The sequence below is a fragment of the Oncorhynchus clarkii genome, chromosome 22, assembly GCF_045791955.1.
Source record: "Oncorhynchus clarkii lewisi isolate Uvic-CL-2024 chromosome 22, UVic_Ocla_1.0, whole genome shotgun sequence".
Classification (NCBI taxonomy): Eukaryota; Metazoa; Chordata; class Actinopteri; order Salmoniformes; family Salmonidae; genus Oncorhynchus; species Oncorhynchus clarkii.
Window position 1 is genome coordinate 29,432,187 of NC_092168.1, and position 15,972 is coordinate 29,448,158.

The following is a 15,972-nucleotide window of genomic DNA, read 5'->3' on the forward strand; positions in this document are numbered from 1 at the left end:
ATCGCATTGTGGTTATACATACGAGCTGTGAGTGTTATCGCATTGTGGTTTTACATACGAGCTGTGTGTGTTATCGCATTGTGGTTATACATACGAGCTGTGTGTGTTATCGCATTGTGGTTATACATACGAGCTGTGAGTGTTATCGCGTTGTGGTTATACATACGAGCTGTGAGTGTTATCGCATTGTGGTTATACATACGAGCTGTGAGTGTTATCGCGTTGTGGTTATACATACGAGCTGTGTGTTATCGCATTGTGGTTATACATACGAGCTGTGAGTGTTATCGCATTGTGGTTATACATACGAGCTGTGTGTGTTATCGCATTGTGGTTATAGATACGAGCTGTGAGTGTTATCGCGTTGTGGTTATACATACGAGCTGTGTGTTATCGCATTGTGGTTATACATACGAGCTGTGAGTGTTATCGCATTGTGGTTATACATACGAGCTGTGTGTGTTATCGCATTGTGGTTATAGATACGAGCTGTGAGTGTTATCGCGTTGTGGTTATACATACGAGCTGTGCGTGTTATCGCATTGTGGTTATATACAGTATAAGACCTATGTGTTATTGCATTCGTTACTCTGCAATTATCCACTGCTTGCTTGTTTTCAGCTAAGGTTATATGGCCCACTCTCAGACGACTGGAAACATGTTAGTCAGGTGAAGGTCAGTACAGCCTATTTCACCCTATTTTAACATTTCTTTTTGATACACTTCAGTTATTGTTTGTCTGTCTGCGTTTTGTTTGTGCGTATTACAGACCCAGACACAAGACTTTGTCCCAACTATTGGCTTCAATATAGAACAATTCAAGAGTTCAAGGTAGTAATTAACTTGTAATGTAAACTATGATTAACTTAGTGAACCGGGAAAAAGTCATACTAATTATATTAATATAGTGCGTTAATGCGTAACATGTATTTTGTCTCTACAAAGTTTGTCTTTCACAGTGTTTGACATGTCTGGTCAGAGCAGATATAGAAACCTATGGGAACATTACTACAAGTAAGACTTTACACCTGCACTATTTATCTATATAGACCTGCATGATATGACAGGACGTTTTAATCCAGAGGTGCCTTACCTCTAAACTTAGAGTAACCAGTATTGCCTGTAGAGCAGTTTTAGTGGTTACCCAACCCTAAATCTATCTCCAAGAGTTACCGCCCCCCCCCCCCCCGGCCATTCGCTCTGAATCTAGTTGCTTAACCCTGATGTAGAGAAACACATTCAGTGTTTTTTACCCTGTTGAACCTCCTATCCCTTGTTGATGACATCGTTTTCTGTTGTGGTGTCCACAGAGAGAGTCACGCGATCATATTTGTCATCGATAGTGGAGACAAGTTACGAATGGTCGTTGCCAAAGAGGACCTTGATACTCTTCTCAATCACCAAGGTAAGAGAATGAGACAGTAAGAAAGAGAGAGAGACAGGAAGAGTGAGAGTAAGAGAGGGAGAGAAGGGGAGAAAGACAGACAGACAGACAGACAGACAGAAAGACAGACAGACAGACAGACAGACAAACAAACTTTCTTCACTTGTTCTTTGGTGTTCCTGCTCCCTCCAGACATCTGCAGTAGGAGGATGCCTGTGCTGCTCTTTGCTAATAAGAATGACCTGAGAGAAGCCATGTCTTCAGTCAAAGTCTCTCAGCTGCTCTGTCTGGAGAACATCAAGGACAAACCCTGGCACATCTGGTAGGACACAACTCTATCACACACATAAGCAGGTACAGACACACACAGTTGTGTTGAGATAGGTTACTAAAATCTGTCCCTGTGTTTCAGTGCCAGTAATGCTGTAAAAGGAGAGGGCCTACAGGAGGGGGTGGACTGGCTACAAGGTACATAACTGCGTGTGCGTGCATGTACGTGTACTTTTTTCTGATGGAATTCTGGCACCAATATTGAATCATTCTGTTTTGTTCTACCTTACCCATAGAGCAAATTGCACAGTAAGTATAATGCGTGCTCACATTAGTTTATGTCACTGTGGTGGACTTAGATGATGATGTTGTTGATGGGTTTGGAGCAGGGGAGACTATTCAGTCTGTAACAGGTATAATGTTGACGTGTGTCTCATGATAATTCATCTCCCCTACTCTTAACCCTCTAGTGAAGGGCTTTTCTAATGTAGTTGTGGAGCTTCAGGTCTCATTGTTGAGGCTGTTTGTTGTTGTAACTATCATCTCATGAATTGTCCATACATTTATAAACATATATTGTCCATATGTTTATCAACAGATCATATCAGAATAATGAATGAAATGAAATGAATGAAAGGCTTACGATGAAGGATTGTGATGGAGAGAAGAGGGACCTCCACAACTACAGCATGGCTCCTCCAACCGGCCGTGTCATTGCTTATCTTCTGTCACTATTTACATACAGTATGTGGTGCAAGGGAATCATATGTTTTTCCTTTCTATTTGATACTCTGTCATGATGCCTACTGATGCCTACTGTATGATACTGTTGTAAAGTGTGGATGTGAAGTGTTGTTGAACCGCTTGCTGCAGTGAAGAGAGACCACCCTCTGAGATGGATTCACCTGGGATGGCATGTAGTCTAGGGGTTTTAAGAGCGTTGGACCAGTAACCGAAATGTTGATGGTTCGAATCCCCAAGCCAACGAGGTGAAAAATCTGTCGATGTCGCCTTGAGCAAGGTACTTAACCCTAATTGCTCTTGTAAGTCGCTCTTGATAAGAGCCTCTGCTGAATGACTAAAATGTAAATGTGATCAGACTGTTATTCAGTGTTACAGCACGTGATGTGTAACTGTGTTGTCTGCTTGTGGAAAGATATGATTAATGTATTCTGTTAAACATTTTACCCTACATATTTCTGAACTGTACTTGATGCTCGTTTTGTATGCCATTAAATGTGCTGTGATGTTTTCAGACATAGTACACCAGTCAGTGCTACAATATATTGCTATATATGTTGGGATGTTTTAATGAAAACAATTAAAGGCGTAGCATTTGCTTGATTTGTTTAGTCTCTTTCTTCTCCTCCAAGAGGATGACAATTTGTATTTCTATTTGCAGGATCTGTAGATATATTGATCTCGCATAGTAAGTGGGGATAATAGTGAATTAACACTTCAGACTGCAAAGGCTGTTTTAATCATTTATGCAAAAACAGGTGAGTTTAGGTTCCATCAACACAGAAGTATCAAGTGCAACTAGAAAAGTACATTTTCTGAAGAAAATGTGGTGTGCTTGCTAGCTTGCTTAAAAGGGAAAGGGGGATACTTAGTCAGTTGTACCACTGATTGCATTCAACTGAAATGTGTCTTCCGCATTTAACCCAACCCCTCTGAATCTGAGTATTTATGGTTGTGAAAGAAGTTATAGTAGTGGTAGTGACTGCAGTAGTAATGGTAGGGACTGGTTATAGTTGAAAAAGTAAGTAGATGGAAAGATTGAGTGATGGATTGATTGGATATGATAAGATAGGATAGCCTGAACATGTGAAAGTTGGTTTGGTGTCTCTAGCTTGAACGGTTCAAGAGTTACTGCTGGTGGGGGTTTGTCATGCTAATCTATCCTTGATAAAGGTTTTTAAGAATTTTAAGTTAGGATAGCCTGAACAATTTAAAGTTTGTCTTATAGCTTAATTGGCAAAGTAGCAGGGCCATATCATACCATACCTCTGTATTCCCATGGATCTCATTCAAACCTATGTTAATTTAAGGACATTTTAAATGGTTATAGTTGAAAAGGTATAGATGGATAGATTAAAGAATTTATTGATTTATTACTTAGGATAGGATAGCCTGAACATGTGTAAGTTGGTTTGGTGTCTCTAGTTTGAACAGTTACTATTGCTTTTAGTGGATTGATTTGTGCAAATGTATGCTAATTTAAATAGTTAGAACTTATAAGGTTTTGAAATGTCTAGCCCAAGGGATACCAAGGGTATTTTCTTGCTCACGGTGTCGCCTCGTATCTCATAGTGTTTGTAAATCACCGTTTTTTAAAATGTTTTAACTTTTAATGATGTCATCAGGTAGAACTGTATTTTTTCCAATGTTGTAGTAGTACTTGAGACCAGGTGTCGGTCCGGTCTCGAAACCACATTTTGAGTGTCTCAGTGTCGGATATATTTGTACTCGGTCTTGGACAGTAAGGACTCATAATTTCTACCCAAAACCAGCCGAGTAAAAAAACCTCATAATTATCAGCTTCCATTCAGTAAGCGCATAAAACCGCTTCGCCAGGCCAAATATATACACTCCTTTCTTGAAATATTAATACCTGCAGTCTTTATTTCTATTAGACATGTCTGCGCAGTGACGAACCTATTGGACCTAGGCCTTCAGTGTGTGACAGGTTCGTGATGCTGAAAGGACAGCAACGGTAATAGCTGCGCACTCATGTAGGAGAGTGTACTTTTGTAAAACAAAGGGTTAGTGGTGTAGTTATTCTTGTAAAGGGAGAAGCTAACAAATTAGCAACAACGTCCTCTTTGACACCTGCTGCAGCGATTAAATCAGAACATCATTGAAAAGATTAATGTAAATAAAATTATTATTCTTATAATTATTTTATTAATCCTTAGCCCCTCTCAGAAAGCGTATAAGGCCCTTATTGTTCCCCAGGTCAAGAGAAGTGAATTGGACAATAATATAAATGATAATTTATATTATAATTTGATCTGGCCTCCACAATCACCCGACCTCAATCCAATTGAGATGGTTTGGGATGAGTTAGACCTCAGAATGAAGGAAAAGCAGCCAACAAGTGCTCAGCGTATGTGGGAACTTCTTCAAGACTGTTGGAAAAGCATTCCAGGTGAAGCTGGTTGAGGGAATGCCAAGAGTGTGAAAAGCTGTCATCAAGGCAAAGGGTGGCTACTTTGAAAAATATATTTTGATTTGTTTAACACTTTTTAGTTACTATGTGATTACATATGTGTTATTTCATAGTTTTGATGTCTTCACTATTATTCTACAGTGAAAATAAAGAAAAACCCTTAATAGTAGGTGTGTCCAAACTTTTGACCGATAGTGTATATTTCACTGAGGCTGACTATCAGGCAGTGAGTTGGAGGCGTGCATGGCCACACAGTCATGGGGGAACAGGGAGTACAGGAGGGGGCTGAGCACGCACCCTTGTGGGGCCCCAGTGCTGAGTAGGGTTAGGCGACGTGGAGATGTTGTTTCCTACCTTCGCCACCTGGGACGGCCTGTCAGAAAGTCCAGGACCCAATTGCACAGGGCTGGGTTGAGACCCAGGGCCTCAAGCTTAATTATGAGCTTGGAGGGTACTATGGTGTTGAATGCTGAGTTGCAGTCAATGAACAGCATTCTTACATAGGTATTCCTGTTGTCCAGATGGGATAGGGCAGTGTGATGGTGATTGCATCGTCTGTGGACCTATTGGGGTGGTATGCAAATTGAAGTGGGTTTAGGGTGGCAGGTAAGGTGGAGGTGATATGATCCTTGCCTTGTCCTCAAAGCACTTCATGATGACAGAAGTGAGTGCTACGGGGTGATAGTATTTTAGTTATTTTGCCTTCTTGTGTACAGGGCCATCTTGAATGCATGTGGGAACAGCAGACTGGGATAGGGAGCAATTGAATATGTCCGTAAACACACCAGCCAGGTGGTCTGCGCATGCTCTGAGGACGTGGCTAGGGATGCCGTCTGGGCCAGCAGCCTTGCGAGGGTTAACACGTTTAAATGTTTTACTCACGTCGGCCACAGAGAAGGAGGAGGGGAGGGGGGCCGCGATGGTGGCACTTTATTATCCTCAAAGTGGGGTTAGAAGGTGTTTAGTTTGTCTGGAAGTGTGAAGTCGGTGCCTGTGACGTGGCTGGTTTTCTTTCTGTAGTCCGTGATTTCCTGTAAACCCTGCCACGTACGTCTCATGTCTGAGCTCTTTACCTACATTTTACTTGTTTGATTGCCTTGCGGAGGGAATAACTACACTGTTTATTTTCAGCCATATTCCCAGACCTCTTTCCATTGTTAAATTTGATGGTTCGCGCTTTCAGTTTTGCGTGAATGCTGCCGTCCATCCACGGTTTCTGGTTAGGGTAGGTTTTAATAGTCACAGTGAGTACAACATCCCCAATGCACTTCCTAATAACTTCACTCACCGTGTCAGCGTATAGATCAATGTTGTTCTCTGAGGCTGACCAGAACATTTCCCATTCCATGTGATCAAAACAATCTTGAACGTTGATTCCGATTGGTCAGACCAGCGTTGAATGGTTCTAGTCACTGGTACATCCTGTTTGAGTTTCTGCCTATGAAGACAGTAGGAGCAAGACGCCGTTGTGGCCGTATTTACCGAAGGGAGGGCGGGGGAGGGCTTTGTATTCATTGTGGAAGTTAGAGTAGCAGTGATCAAGTGTATTACCCCCGCGAGTACTACAATCAATATGCTGATAGAGTTTAGGTAGCCTTGTGCTCAAATTTGCTTTGTTAAAATCCCCAGCTACAATAAATGCAGGATATATAGTTTCCAGTTAACATAGAGTCCAGTGAAGTTCCTTGAGGGCCACCGTGGTGTCTGCTTGAGGGGGAATGTACACAGCTGTGATAATAACTTACGAGAATTCTCTTGGGAGGTAATATGGCCGGCATTTGATTGTAAGGAGTTCTAGGTCGGGTGAGCAGAAGGACTTGAGTTCCTGTATGTTGTTATGATTACACTATGAGCCGTTAATCATGAAGCATACACATATCTCTGTCGGCGCAATGCATGGAGAAGCCCGGTGGCTGAACCGATTCCGACAACATATCCTGAGAGAGCCATGTTTCCGTGAAACAGAGGATGTTACAATCTCTGATGTCTGTCTGGAAGGCAAACCTTGCTCGAAATTTGTCTACCTTGTTGTCAAGAGCATTGGCGAGCAATATACTCTGTAGCGGTGGGTGATGTGCACATCTATGGAGCCTGACCAGGAGGCTGCTCCATCTGCCCTTTCTGCGGCGCCATGGTTTTGAGTAGGCTTCTGGGATCCGATCCATTGTCCTGGGTGGTGGTCCAAACAGAGGATCAGCTTCGGGAAAGTCGTATTCCTGGTCATAATGTTGGTGAGTTGACGTCGCTCTTATATCAAATAGTTATTCCCGGCTGTTTGTAATAACGCTTAAGATTTCCTGGGGTAATAATATAAGAAATAATACATAAACTAAAGGTCTTGAAGCGAGGCGGCCATCTCTGTCGGCGCCATCCTACACATCCTAAACGTGTGTGATTTATGATAAATGTACCTATGATCCCTCTCATGTAGGCTAGCCTAATGATTATGTGGCTTAACATTAGTCTTACATGACATTACCAGATTTTTTATTTAGCCTAGCCCACAGTAGCCTAACCTATGAATAAGCTGATTCTAATGTCAAATCTTAGGCCTTAGCTGCATTCAAAATGGCTTTACAGTGATCATTCAAATATACGTTTCCTATTTGTTGTCCTAGAAGCAGATAATAAACACCTTATTTAAGACAGAGCTCCCTAATGCGTGGAGGATTACAGTGTTTCCCCTAAGGCTATTAACTGCTCAGCATTCACATTGTCATGGTTAGAAGGGATCCAGCTTTTGCCAGAATTGACTATTCGTAGCAGGTTTAGGAGAAGTTATGCAGCAGGTTAGGAGAATAAATGTGGCAGGCTAGGAGAATTAGGAAAAGGGTTAGGGTTGGCTAAAATGCAACAAAAAAAATAAGATCACCTTTTGATGTAAAATTGACAAAAGCTGGATCCCATGTAGACATGACCCATTCACATGGTATTATATCCTTCTGGAGGAGATAGCCAGGACACATAATCTTATGAGAGACTGACACAGCAGGATGGGCTGCACTGCAGGCCGCTAGAAAGGCTACTGCTAGGCTACTACTCTGTATGAAGGAATGACAGACAGATTGGGAATATAGCCTTGTGTGTCGGTCTTCTATAGGCTCAGAATAAACAAAACTAGAGAACAGGACTAAGAAAATAGTGTCAGACTGTCTATCACTGACCAGATCAAGAGCAACCAGCAGATTTGGAGGAGCTCACACGACATGGAATATCTTGTACTTCAGGTATTGTACTTGTGTCACTCTGTTTATGTTGTCCCATGATAAGAGCTAAGGCATAATCATTTATAGTGCTATCATTATCTACTATTGTCTTTGAATACTCTCAAATTATACTGTCCTCAAACATTTTCAATTACTTTTTGTTGTTTCCATCTTCCTGTTTGTTGTTTTTGACAGATCCCCCATGTTGACTGGTTAGAAGGAGGAGGACCATGCAGTGTGATGCCCTCTCTCTTCCCCTGGGGTAGGAACTATGTTTGCAACTAACCGTTATAGAGCCAAAGTAGAGCTACACCATACTGAGCTACGCCATGTCACATTACTGACAGACAGTTATCACCTCCCTGACAGGACAATAAGGACACAGACATACCCATACACTGCCCTCACTTGGACTCTAAAGCAGAGGCGACACTGGTGGTAAAGGGAAAGAGAGAGTGAGAGAGAGAGAGCAAGCAGACAGAGAGCTGGTCTGGTCTGGGCGGTGACGTGCAGCTTTGACAGGCTTTTTGAACAATGGAGAGGCCTTTATAAATGCTACATAACATGGGTTTGTGAGTCTACATAGGACACACAGACAGAGACTGCCAGCTGCTAACCTCCTGCAGCACTAGACAGCATCAGGCAGGATATGCATGTCACAGGTAAGAAGGGGAGAGGAGGGAGTGTGTTGGGTAGATCACTGAAAGTGAAGTGTTGGGGTTTTTGTTAGTCAGTTGTTCTGATGTGTGGTTGTTTCCTCCCTTACAGAATCCATCATTAAACACAAATAGCATTCTGTTCCCAGTGTTCTACTGAGCTGCTTTTATTTGACAGAGTATGAAACATATAAACAGTGGGTGCTTTGTTTCAAGGTTGGTGGTAGATGAAATAATGGATAAATGAAAACTGGAAAGTGGATCATAATACTGATATCAACTGTATTCCCTCTGAATGAGGCAAAGGAAAACTGTAGTATTCCATATCAGAAATAAAATGTGAGAAATCCTGTTTATATGAATAACACAATATCAATGGCATGTGCATTAGTCTGTCACTGTCCAGCGTTTGTGTGTGTGTGTGTGTGTTTTATTTAATTTATTTAACCTTTATTTAACTAGGCAGGTCAGTTTTAAGAACAAATTCTTATGTACTGTGTGTGTGTGTGCGCGCATCACTGACTGGCAGCAGTAGCATAATATCAGGACTCTGATCTCATATGGCAGGTGTCCACACATTAGCCACTCTTCTCTTCTTCAGATAATAATTGTTTTATTACTTTATGCTCTATGTCACAATCAACTTAGCTGTGACATTTAATAGTACTGACATTAGTTGAAAACGAAGATAGTTGGTGTGGAAATGTGTGTTTTATTTTTCACTAGATCAATAGCCTTCTCCTCTCTGAGCTCTTCAAATCAAAAATGGTTTACCAAAGTGAGTTATAGAGGAAGGAGAGGGCAAGGAAAACTAAATCAAAGAGGGTTGACAACACTTCTGACCTTTCTGCACCTCAGAAGCCCCTCCAAAAATAGCATATTGATACGAGTTCATCCTATGGTCAATTGAAATTAGGTCTAGAGTGAGGAAAAGCAATGTGTTCTGTAAGTGCTGTATGCAAATTATTGATCAAATGTGTTTGACGCAGCTTGTGACTAAATTCCAAATCTGTCTGTGAATGAACTTTTGTCAAGTTGAATATTCCAACTGCATGTTGCGTATTATCAGTGAGAAAATCTCTGAGCGCACTGAACAAAAATATAAACGCAACATGTAAGGTGTTGGTCTCTGGTTTCATCAGCTAAAAGATCCCAGAAACATTCCATACGCACAAAAATATTATTTCTGTTCAATTTCTTTTTACATTCCTGTTAATGAACATTTGTCCTTTGCCAAGATAATCCATCCACCTGACAGGTGTGGCATAACAAGAAGATGATTAAACAACATCATCAATTAAAAGGCCACTCTAAAATGTGCAGGGTTGTCACACAACACAATGCCACAGATGTATCAAGTTTTGAGAGAGTGCAATTGGCATGATGACTGCAGGGATGTCCACCAGAGTTGTTGCCAGAGAATGTAATGTTAATTTCTCCAACAGCGTTTTAGATAATTTGGCAGTACATCCAACCGGCCTCACAACCGCAGACCACAAGTATTTTTTAAACATTTAATTTCACCTTTATTTAACCAGGTCGGCCAGTTGAGAACAAGTTCTCATTTACAACTGCGATCTGGCCAAGATAAAGGTGTTGTGTGGGCGAGAGGTTTGCTAATGTCAACGTTGTTGCCGGTGGGGTTATGGTAAGGGCAGGCACAAGCTAGGGACAACAAACACAATTGCATTTTATCGATGGCAATTTGAATGCACAGAGATACTGTGGCAAGATCCTGAGGCCCATTGTCACGCCATTCATCTGCCTCCATCACCTCATGTTTCAGCATAATGCACGGCCCCATGTCGCAAGGAGCTGTACACTATTCCTGGAAGCTGAAAATGTCCCAGTTCTTCCATAGGTTGCATGCTTACCAGACATGTCACACAATGAGCATGTTTGGGATGCTCTGGATCGACGTGTACAACAGCCTTTTTCCGTTCCCGACGATATCCAGCAACTTCGCACAGCCATTGAAGAGGAGTGGGACAACATGTCACAGGCCACAATCAACAACCTGATAAATTCTATGCGAAGGAGATGTGTCGTGCTGCATGAGGCAAATGGTCACACCAGATACTGACTGGTTTTCTGATCCACGCCCCTATCTTTTTTTTAAGTTATCTGTGACCAACTGATGCAAACTTGCCACCAATACTCTTATAGGACACGTCACTGCACTCTATACTCTTCTGTAAACTGGTCATCTCTGTATACCTGTCGCAAGACCTACTGGTTGTTACTTATTTATAACTTATTCACTCCCCCTATCGGCAGGTAGCCTAGTGGTTAGAGCGTTGGGCCAGTAACTGAAAGGTTGCTGGATCAAATCCCTGAGCTGACAAGGTTCAAATCTGTTATTCTGCCCCTGAACAAGGCAGGTAACCCACTGTTCCTAGGCCGTCATTGTAAATACGAATTTGTTCTTAACTGACTTTCCTAGTTAAATAAAGGTTCAATAAAATAAATTAATAAACATATCTGTATTCCCAGTCATATGAAATCCTAAGATTAGGGCCTAATTCATTTAATTCAATTCAATGATTTCCTTATATGAACTCTAATTAAGTCAAATATTTTAAATTGTTCTATGTTACGTTTATAACAGTATAATAACAGTATGATTAAAATAAAACACATTTTATTGTACTTGGGGAAATGCAATATCTATTATGGGCCAGCTGAATGCATATTTTCATTAAATAGTTTTAGTGTTTTTAAACACAAAATATACAGTATACAAGAGTTATAAAACAGTCTCTCAATTAGAAGTTAGTGGTTTGTCACATTCAACTGAGCTGGGTGTTGGTTTCTGTGAATGTTTAATCATGTGTGTTCTCCACAGGAGCAGCGGAACAGCCTCAGTCACAATCATAGAGAGACTAGCTGGCTGAGCTCAGAGGACCACGCTCAACAAGTGGAGCTGAACGAAGAACTTATTAGTCACAGACTCAATGACACCAGGGACAGAACCCTCAGAAGAAGCATCTGTTAAAGAGCTCTAGAGAGCACATGGAAGACACAGCCACTGGAGCCACTGAAGTCACTGTACAGAGCTCCATAGACAATACTGAAGACAGCGAAACCACAACACCTGAGCTCCAAAGGGACCACCACTGCAGGATGGCTTCAACACCATGACTGACTCTAGACCCTCTGGAGTTCCAACAGTACAGCTGGGAACCAGAGCTAAAGACCAGAATAATAGGATACTAAACTCATGTCTCAAAGACATTATTGTGTGGTTGTGTGTGTGGCTATGTGTGTGTTGATTTGTGTGTGTTGTGTGTAGCATTGTGTAGTTTTGTGTGTGCAATTGGTCATTAGCGGATGTTCCAAACATGGCCAGCATGGCGGTCCAGCTGCTGGGCTTCTTCCTGGGTCTGCTGGGGCTGGTGGGTAGTGTAGTTGCTACAGTGCTCCCCCACTGGTGGCGGACGGCCTATGTGGGCTCTAACATAATCACAGCCACTGCCTACATGAAGGGGCTCTGGATGGAGTGTGTGTGGCACAGCACGGGCATCTACCAGTGTGAAGTACATCGCTCAATGCTGGCTCTGCCACCTGACCTGCAGGTAGGAATTATTGGTTGTTTGATTTGTTAATTGATTGGTTGATTGATTTAGATTCATTTGAGCACATGGTAGCTTAGTAAATAGGGGGTAGGGTGTAATTTGAGCAACAGCCATTATGATACTAAACACTTCTCCCTCCCTAGGCGGCACGGGCGTTGATGTTGCTGTCCTGCCTGACCTCCACCCTGGCAGCCCTCGTGTCCTCTGCAGGGATGAAGTGTACCCGCTGTGCCCGCGGCTCGTCCATCAAGCATGACCTGGCCATCAGTGGAGGGGTCTGCTTCCTGTCTGCAGGCATGCTCTGCCTAATCACTGTCTGCTGGACAACCAATGATGTCATCCTTGACTTCTACAACCCCATCCTACCTGAAGGTACTATTCAATATATTTAATTAATATTTTATTTATTTTATTTTATAACTCTGATACCAGTTTTTTTTCTCACTTAAACATGTTTGCAGAAATAACAAAATAACAAGAAATGTTACTTTGTGTTGCAGGTATGAAGTATGAGATTGGCATGGCGGTGTATTTGGGCTACGTCTCGGCCTGTCTTAGTCTGATGGGAGGGGTGGTGCTCTGTTGGAACTGTGAGGGGCGGCCCAGGAACCCCCTACATCTACCACATCATCGCCACCCTTGTCCTCCCCTCGTCTTCAACACTATAAACACCCCCAACACCCCAGCACCCCTCTACTATCCCCCTGCCGCCCTGAAAGGGAACTACGCCCCCTCATGCACCTCACTGTCCAGCAATGGCTACAGACTCAATGACTACGTCTGAGGGATAGAGTACACACTCAATGAATGCTCCTAGTGTGGAAGTGCAAACACTCAATGATTATGTCTGAGTGTGGCAGATAATAGAAACTGATTGAGGGAAGTTTAAACTCAATGACTACAAAAAACAGACTCAAGTTACTTTTAAGTGAGCAAGTACACACTCATTGACTTTCCAGCAGACCTTCAGAGAGTCAGTGAGGATCCGTGTGGTTTACGGTGTTGATGTTGTTCAGGTTGTGTCCTTCTCTAGGACTGCCCACAGGCTAATCTTGTATTACTTATCCTGTTGACTTTGTATGTTTACTATAAGAGCCGAAAAACATTAACAGGACTTATTCCTGATTCAAAAATGAGCTTCCTTCATAAAGGCCTTTAGGAAAATGACAGCAGGTATGATAAAGGTAAGTTTTATTTCACATGTATTATTTGTTCCCGTTTCATTGCTCGTAACTTAATGGCTGTTGTGAAGCACTTCCTGTCTTTATAGTTTTATAGTCTCATATTTGTAAACTGCTTTATACTTATACGGCTATTTTAAAATACAAAGTCACCATGGTGCAACAGACCAGGTTTGAGCTTGAGTATGGTGGTAGAATGCTCGCTATGTGCATTAGCCTAACTGGACTAAAGCACAGAAACTTCTGGGAAATGTGATCTGCGCCAGGCCTACGATGACCACACGGTGGCACCAACAGTCTGTCTAGGACGTGAGTGGCGTTCACTGTTCAAGAAAGAAAGACTAGCCAATTGCTTGGCAGATATCCAACTTGTTCTGGGTTGAAGACAGGCAGCTTAGAAAGAAGTTTCATTTAAACATAGTCGATGTCTAAATGAAACTGCTTTTTAAAAGGTTCCTAGAATTTCCATTAATTATGTCCAATCCCTATATCAATATATCCAAGTATAACCCTTGAAAATTGTATTCGTCTTTAATTTTAAGTTAGCTAAAGGCTATATTTGATCATTTACACGCAGTCCATATCGCAGTCCATGTCAATTCATTATTGTTGTCTGTCTCCTGTTGCAGGCCCCTACCTGCGCTGTTAGCCACGGCAGGCACGTGGACAGGTTTATGAGTTGTTTGTGTATTCTAAAGCTATCCAATTAGATGTATCCTCTCTCTGGCAGACCGTCAACATAAAGCAAGGTAAATTAGACAGAGCTGTCAGAGGAACAGATAAATCAGCTGTCTGGTAGCCTATTTATTAAATTGGTCAACATGTTCAGTCTAAATATAGAAATGAAAAATGCCTTTCCAATCTTCAATGCAAAAAGAGGTCCATTGCTCTTAGAAATTAGACAATGTCTATATGAAATGTGCACTGAAATGAGTAAATTGCTTGAACAGACTGAAAACCAATACACTCAAAAAATGAGGGGTTCAACAAGGATTCTTCTAAGATCCTCAAAGTTATTCGAAGAACCTTAGGGTTCTTGGCACTGAAATTGTACCCAAAAGATTATTCCAAGAACCCCATAGAACCCCATATGAGGTGGGTTCCTACTAACCTCCTTAGTTGGTGGGGTTTCTTGCAGGAATCTAATTGCCCAACAGAAACATTTGGATTAGAATTTGAAAGGACAGTAGATTCAGTCACTTAACTGAAACATTTAAAGATCTCCTCAATTTAAGGTAAATTGTTATTTTCATATTTGTGCAACTCTTTCCCAAACAGAAAATGGACACAATTCAATGGATATCAACCAACAAAGAGGTAAGAATATGTAGGCTATAAGAATATGTTGAAGGCTAGTTGTATTAGGTGCAGATGACTGAACTGCTCACTTTTGTGTCTGCAGGTATACAGACGAGGAGCCATACATCCGTATGTCAATTGGTATTGGTATGTTACGCAGTTCACATTTACCATGCTCCTCATTTACCTCTTCAATTAATATCCCATAGGCCTCTACATTATGGACAATGTATGCGTATGAAGACCATTATCAAAACAGTTTTTAAATTCACATTTACCACAAAAACTAGGGTATGAATACTGTTGTGTGCATGTTTTGTTAATCATCTGCATAATTACTATTTTTGGGATTCACACCCTCCCTACACCTCTGATGAATATAACAGGAAACCTGTTCGATCACCATGAACTAATCATTCTGGTTATGGGTTGGAGGAACATCAACACGCCAGAGGATATGTCTATTGGATTTGGGGTTCTGCTGGGAGTTTTTACCTCATATTTACATTTTTTAATTCTGCTTTTCCACTGAAACCATAATAAACACTGATAACAAAAATATTGTGTTATTGTTATGCATATTATTAATAATAATAATAACAGGGGGGTAGTTCAGAAATGTACCTCAAAACGTTCTCCAAAAGGTTCTTTGAGGATCAATAAAAAGTGGTTCTTCAAAGAACTTCTAGGGGTTCCCCCACAGTTTCAATTTGAAGAACCCCTAAAGGATACCCCATGAATCTTTTCTTTTTAGAGTGTAGATTGGATGGAAGTGGTTGTTTCCAAATTTCAGTACCGTGGACAGCAACAATCTGACAATTGCGAGTTTATACTCCAAATCCCCGATGAGCTATCTCCAAAAACTTGACGCACACCACGCAGAGCTACTAAATGCACACTGAAAGTAGAACAATGTTGGTGTAGGTCAGGGATCATCAACTAGAGCGGAAGGTCGGGGGCCTGAACATAATTCTAAATAATTTGTAGACTTCAAATTGACTGCAAAAAGCCCACACAAATATATTTGACTTAAACATAATTATTTCAAACCTTGCTTACATTTGTATAGGATCACGTCTCTCTATAATCTGTGGGAATATACCAAAATTAAAATCACGTGGAGATGATTTCCTGGTGGTTTTTTGTATTTTTATGTCCAACAGTCTGACTGATTCTCGTTCCTATTGCCCATGGCTATAATGTTAGACACCATCCTGCATAAAATGGCC

The 15,972-nt window shown here is 41.5% G+C and overlaps 2 protein-coding genes across 5 annotated transcripts; both read left to right on the top strand.

Annotated features, from left to right (window-relative positions):
- Positions 1 to 938: 938 nt before the first annotated feature.
- On the top strand, positions 939 to 1,811 carry LOC139380259 (ADP-ribosylation factor-like protein 6). The gene is made up of 3 exons (XM_071122804.1): positions 939 to 1,014; positions 1,311 to 1,405; positions 1,577 to 1,811. Exons 1-3 carry the CDS (start codon positions 968 to 970, stop codon positions 1,708 to 1,710), a joined length of 276 nt encoding a protein of 91 aa, XP_070978905.1. The 5' UTR covers positions 939 to 967; the 3' UTR covers positions 1,711 to 1,811.
- LOC139380257 (claudin-14-like) lies at positions 1,627 to 14,095 on the top strand. 4 transcript variants are annotated; one of them, XM_071122802.1, is made up of 7 exons: positions 7,831 to 8,053; positions 8,228 to 8,294; positions 11,534 to 12,263; positions 12,407 to 12,635; positions 12,764 to 13,447; positions 13,594 to 13,753; positions 14,074 to 14,095. In XM_071122802.1, exons 3-5 carry the CDS (start codon positions 12,030 to 12,032, stop codon positions 13,045 to 13,047), a joined length of 747 nt encoding a protein of 248 aa, XP_070978903.1. In that variant the 5' UTR covers positions 7,831 to 8,053; positions 8,228 to 8,294; positions 11,534 to 12,029; the 3' UTR covers positions 13,048 to 13,447; positions 13,594 to 13,753; positions 14,074 to 14,095. The 4 variants fall into 4 exon arrangements, with proteins under 4 accessions (XP_070978902.1, XP_070978903.1, XP_070978901.1 ...); XM_071122801.1 differs by lacking the exon at positions 7,831 to 8,053 and adding an exon at positions 1,627 to 1,706 and having other exon boundaries at positions 12,764 to 13,753; XM_071122800.1 differs by having other exon boundaries at positions 12,764 to 13,753.
- The last annotated feature ends 1,877 nt before the right edge of the window (positions 14,096 to 15,972 follow it).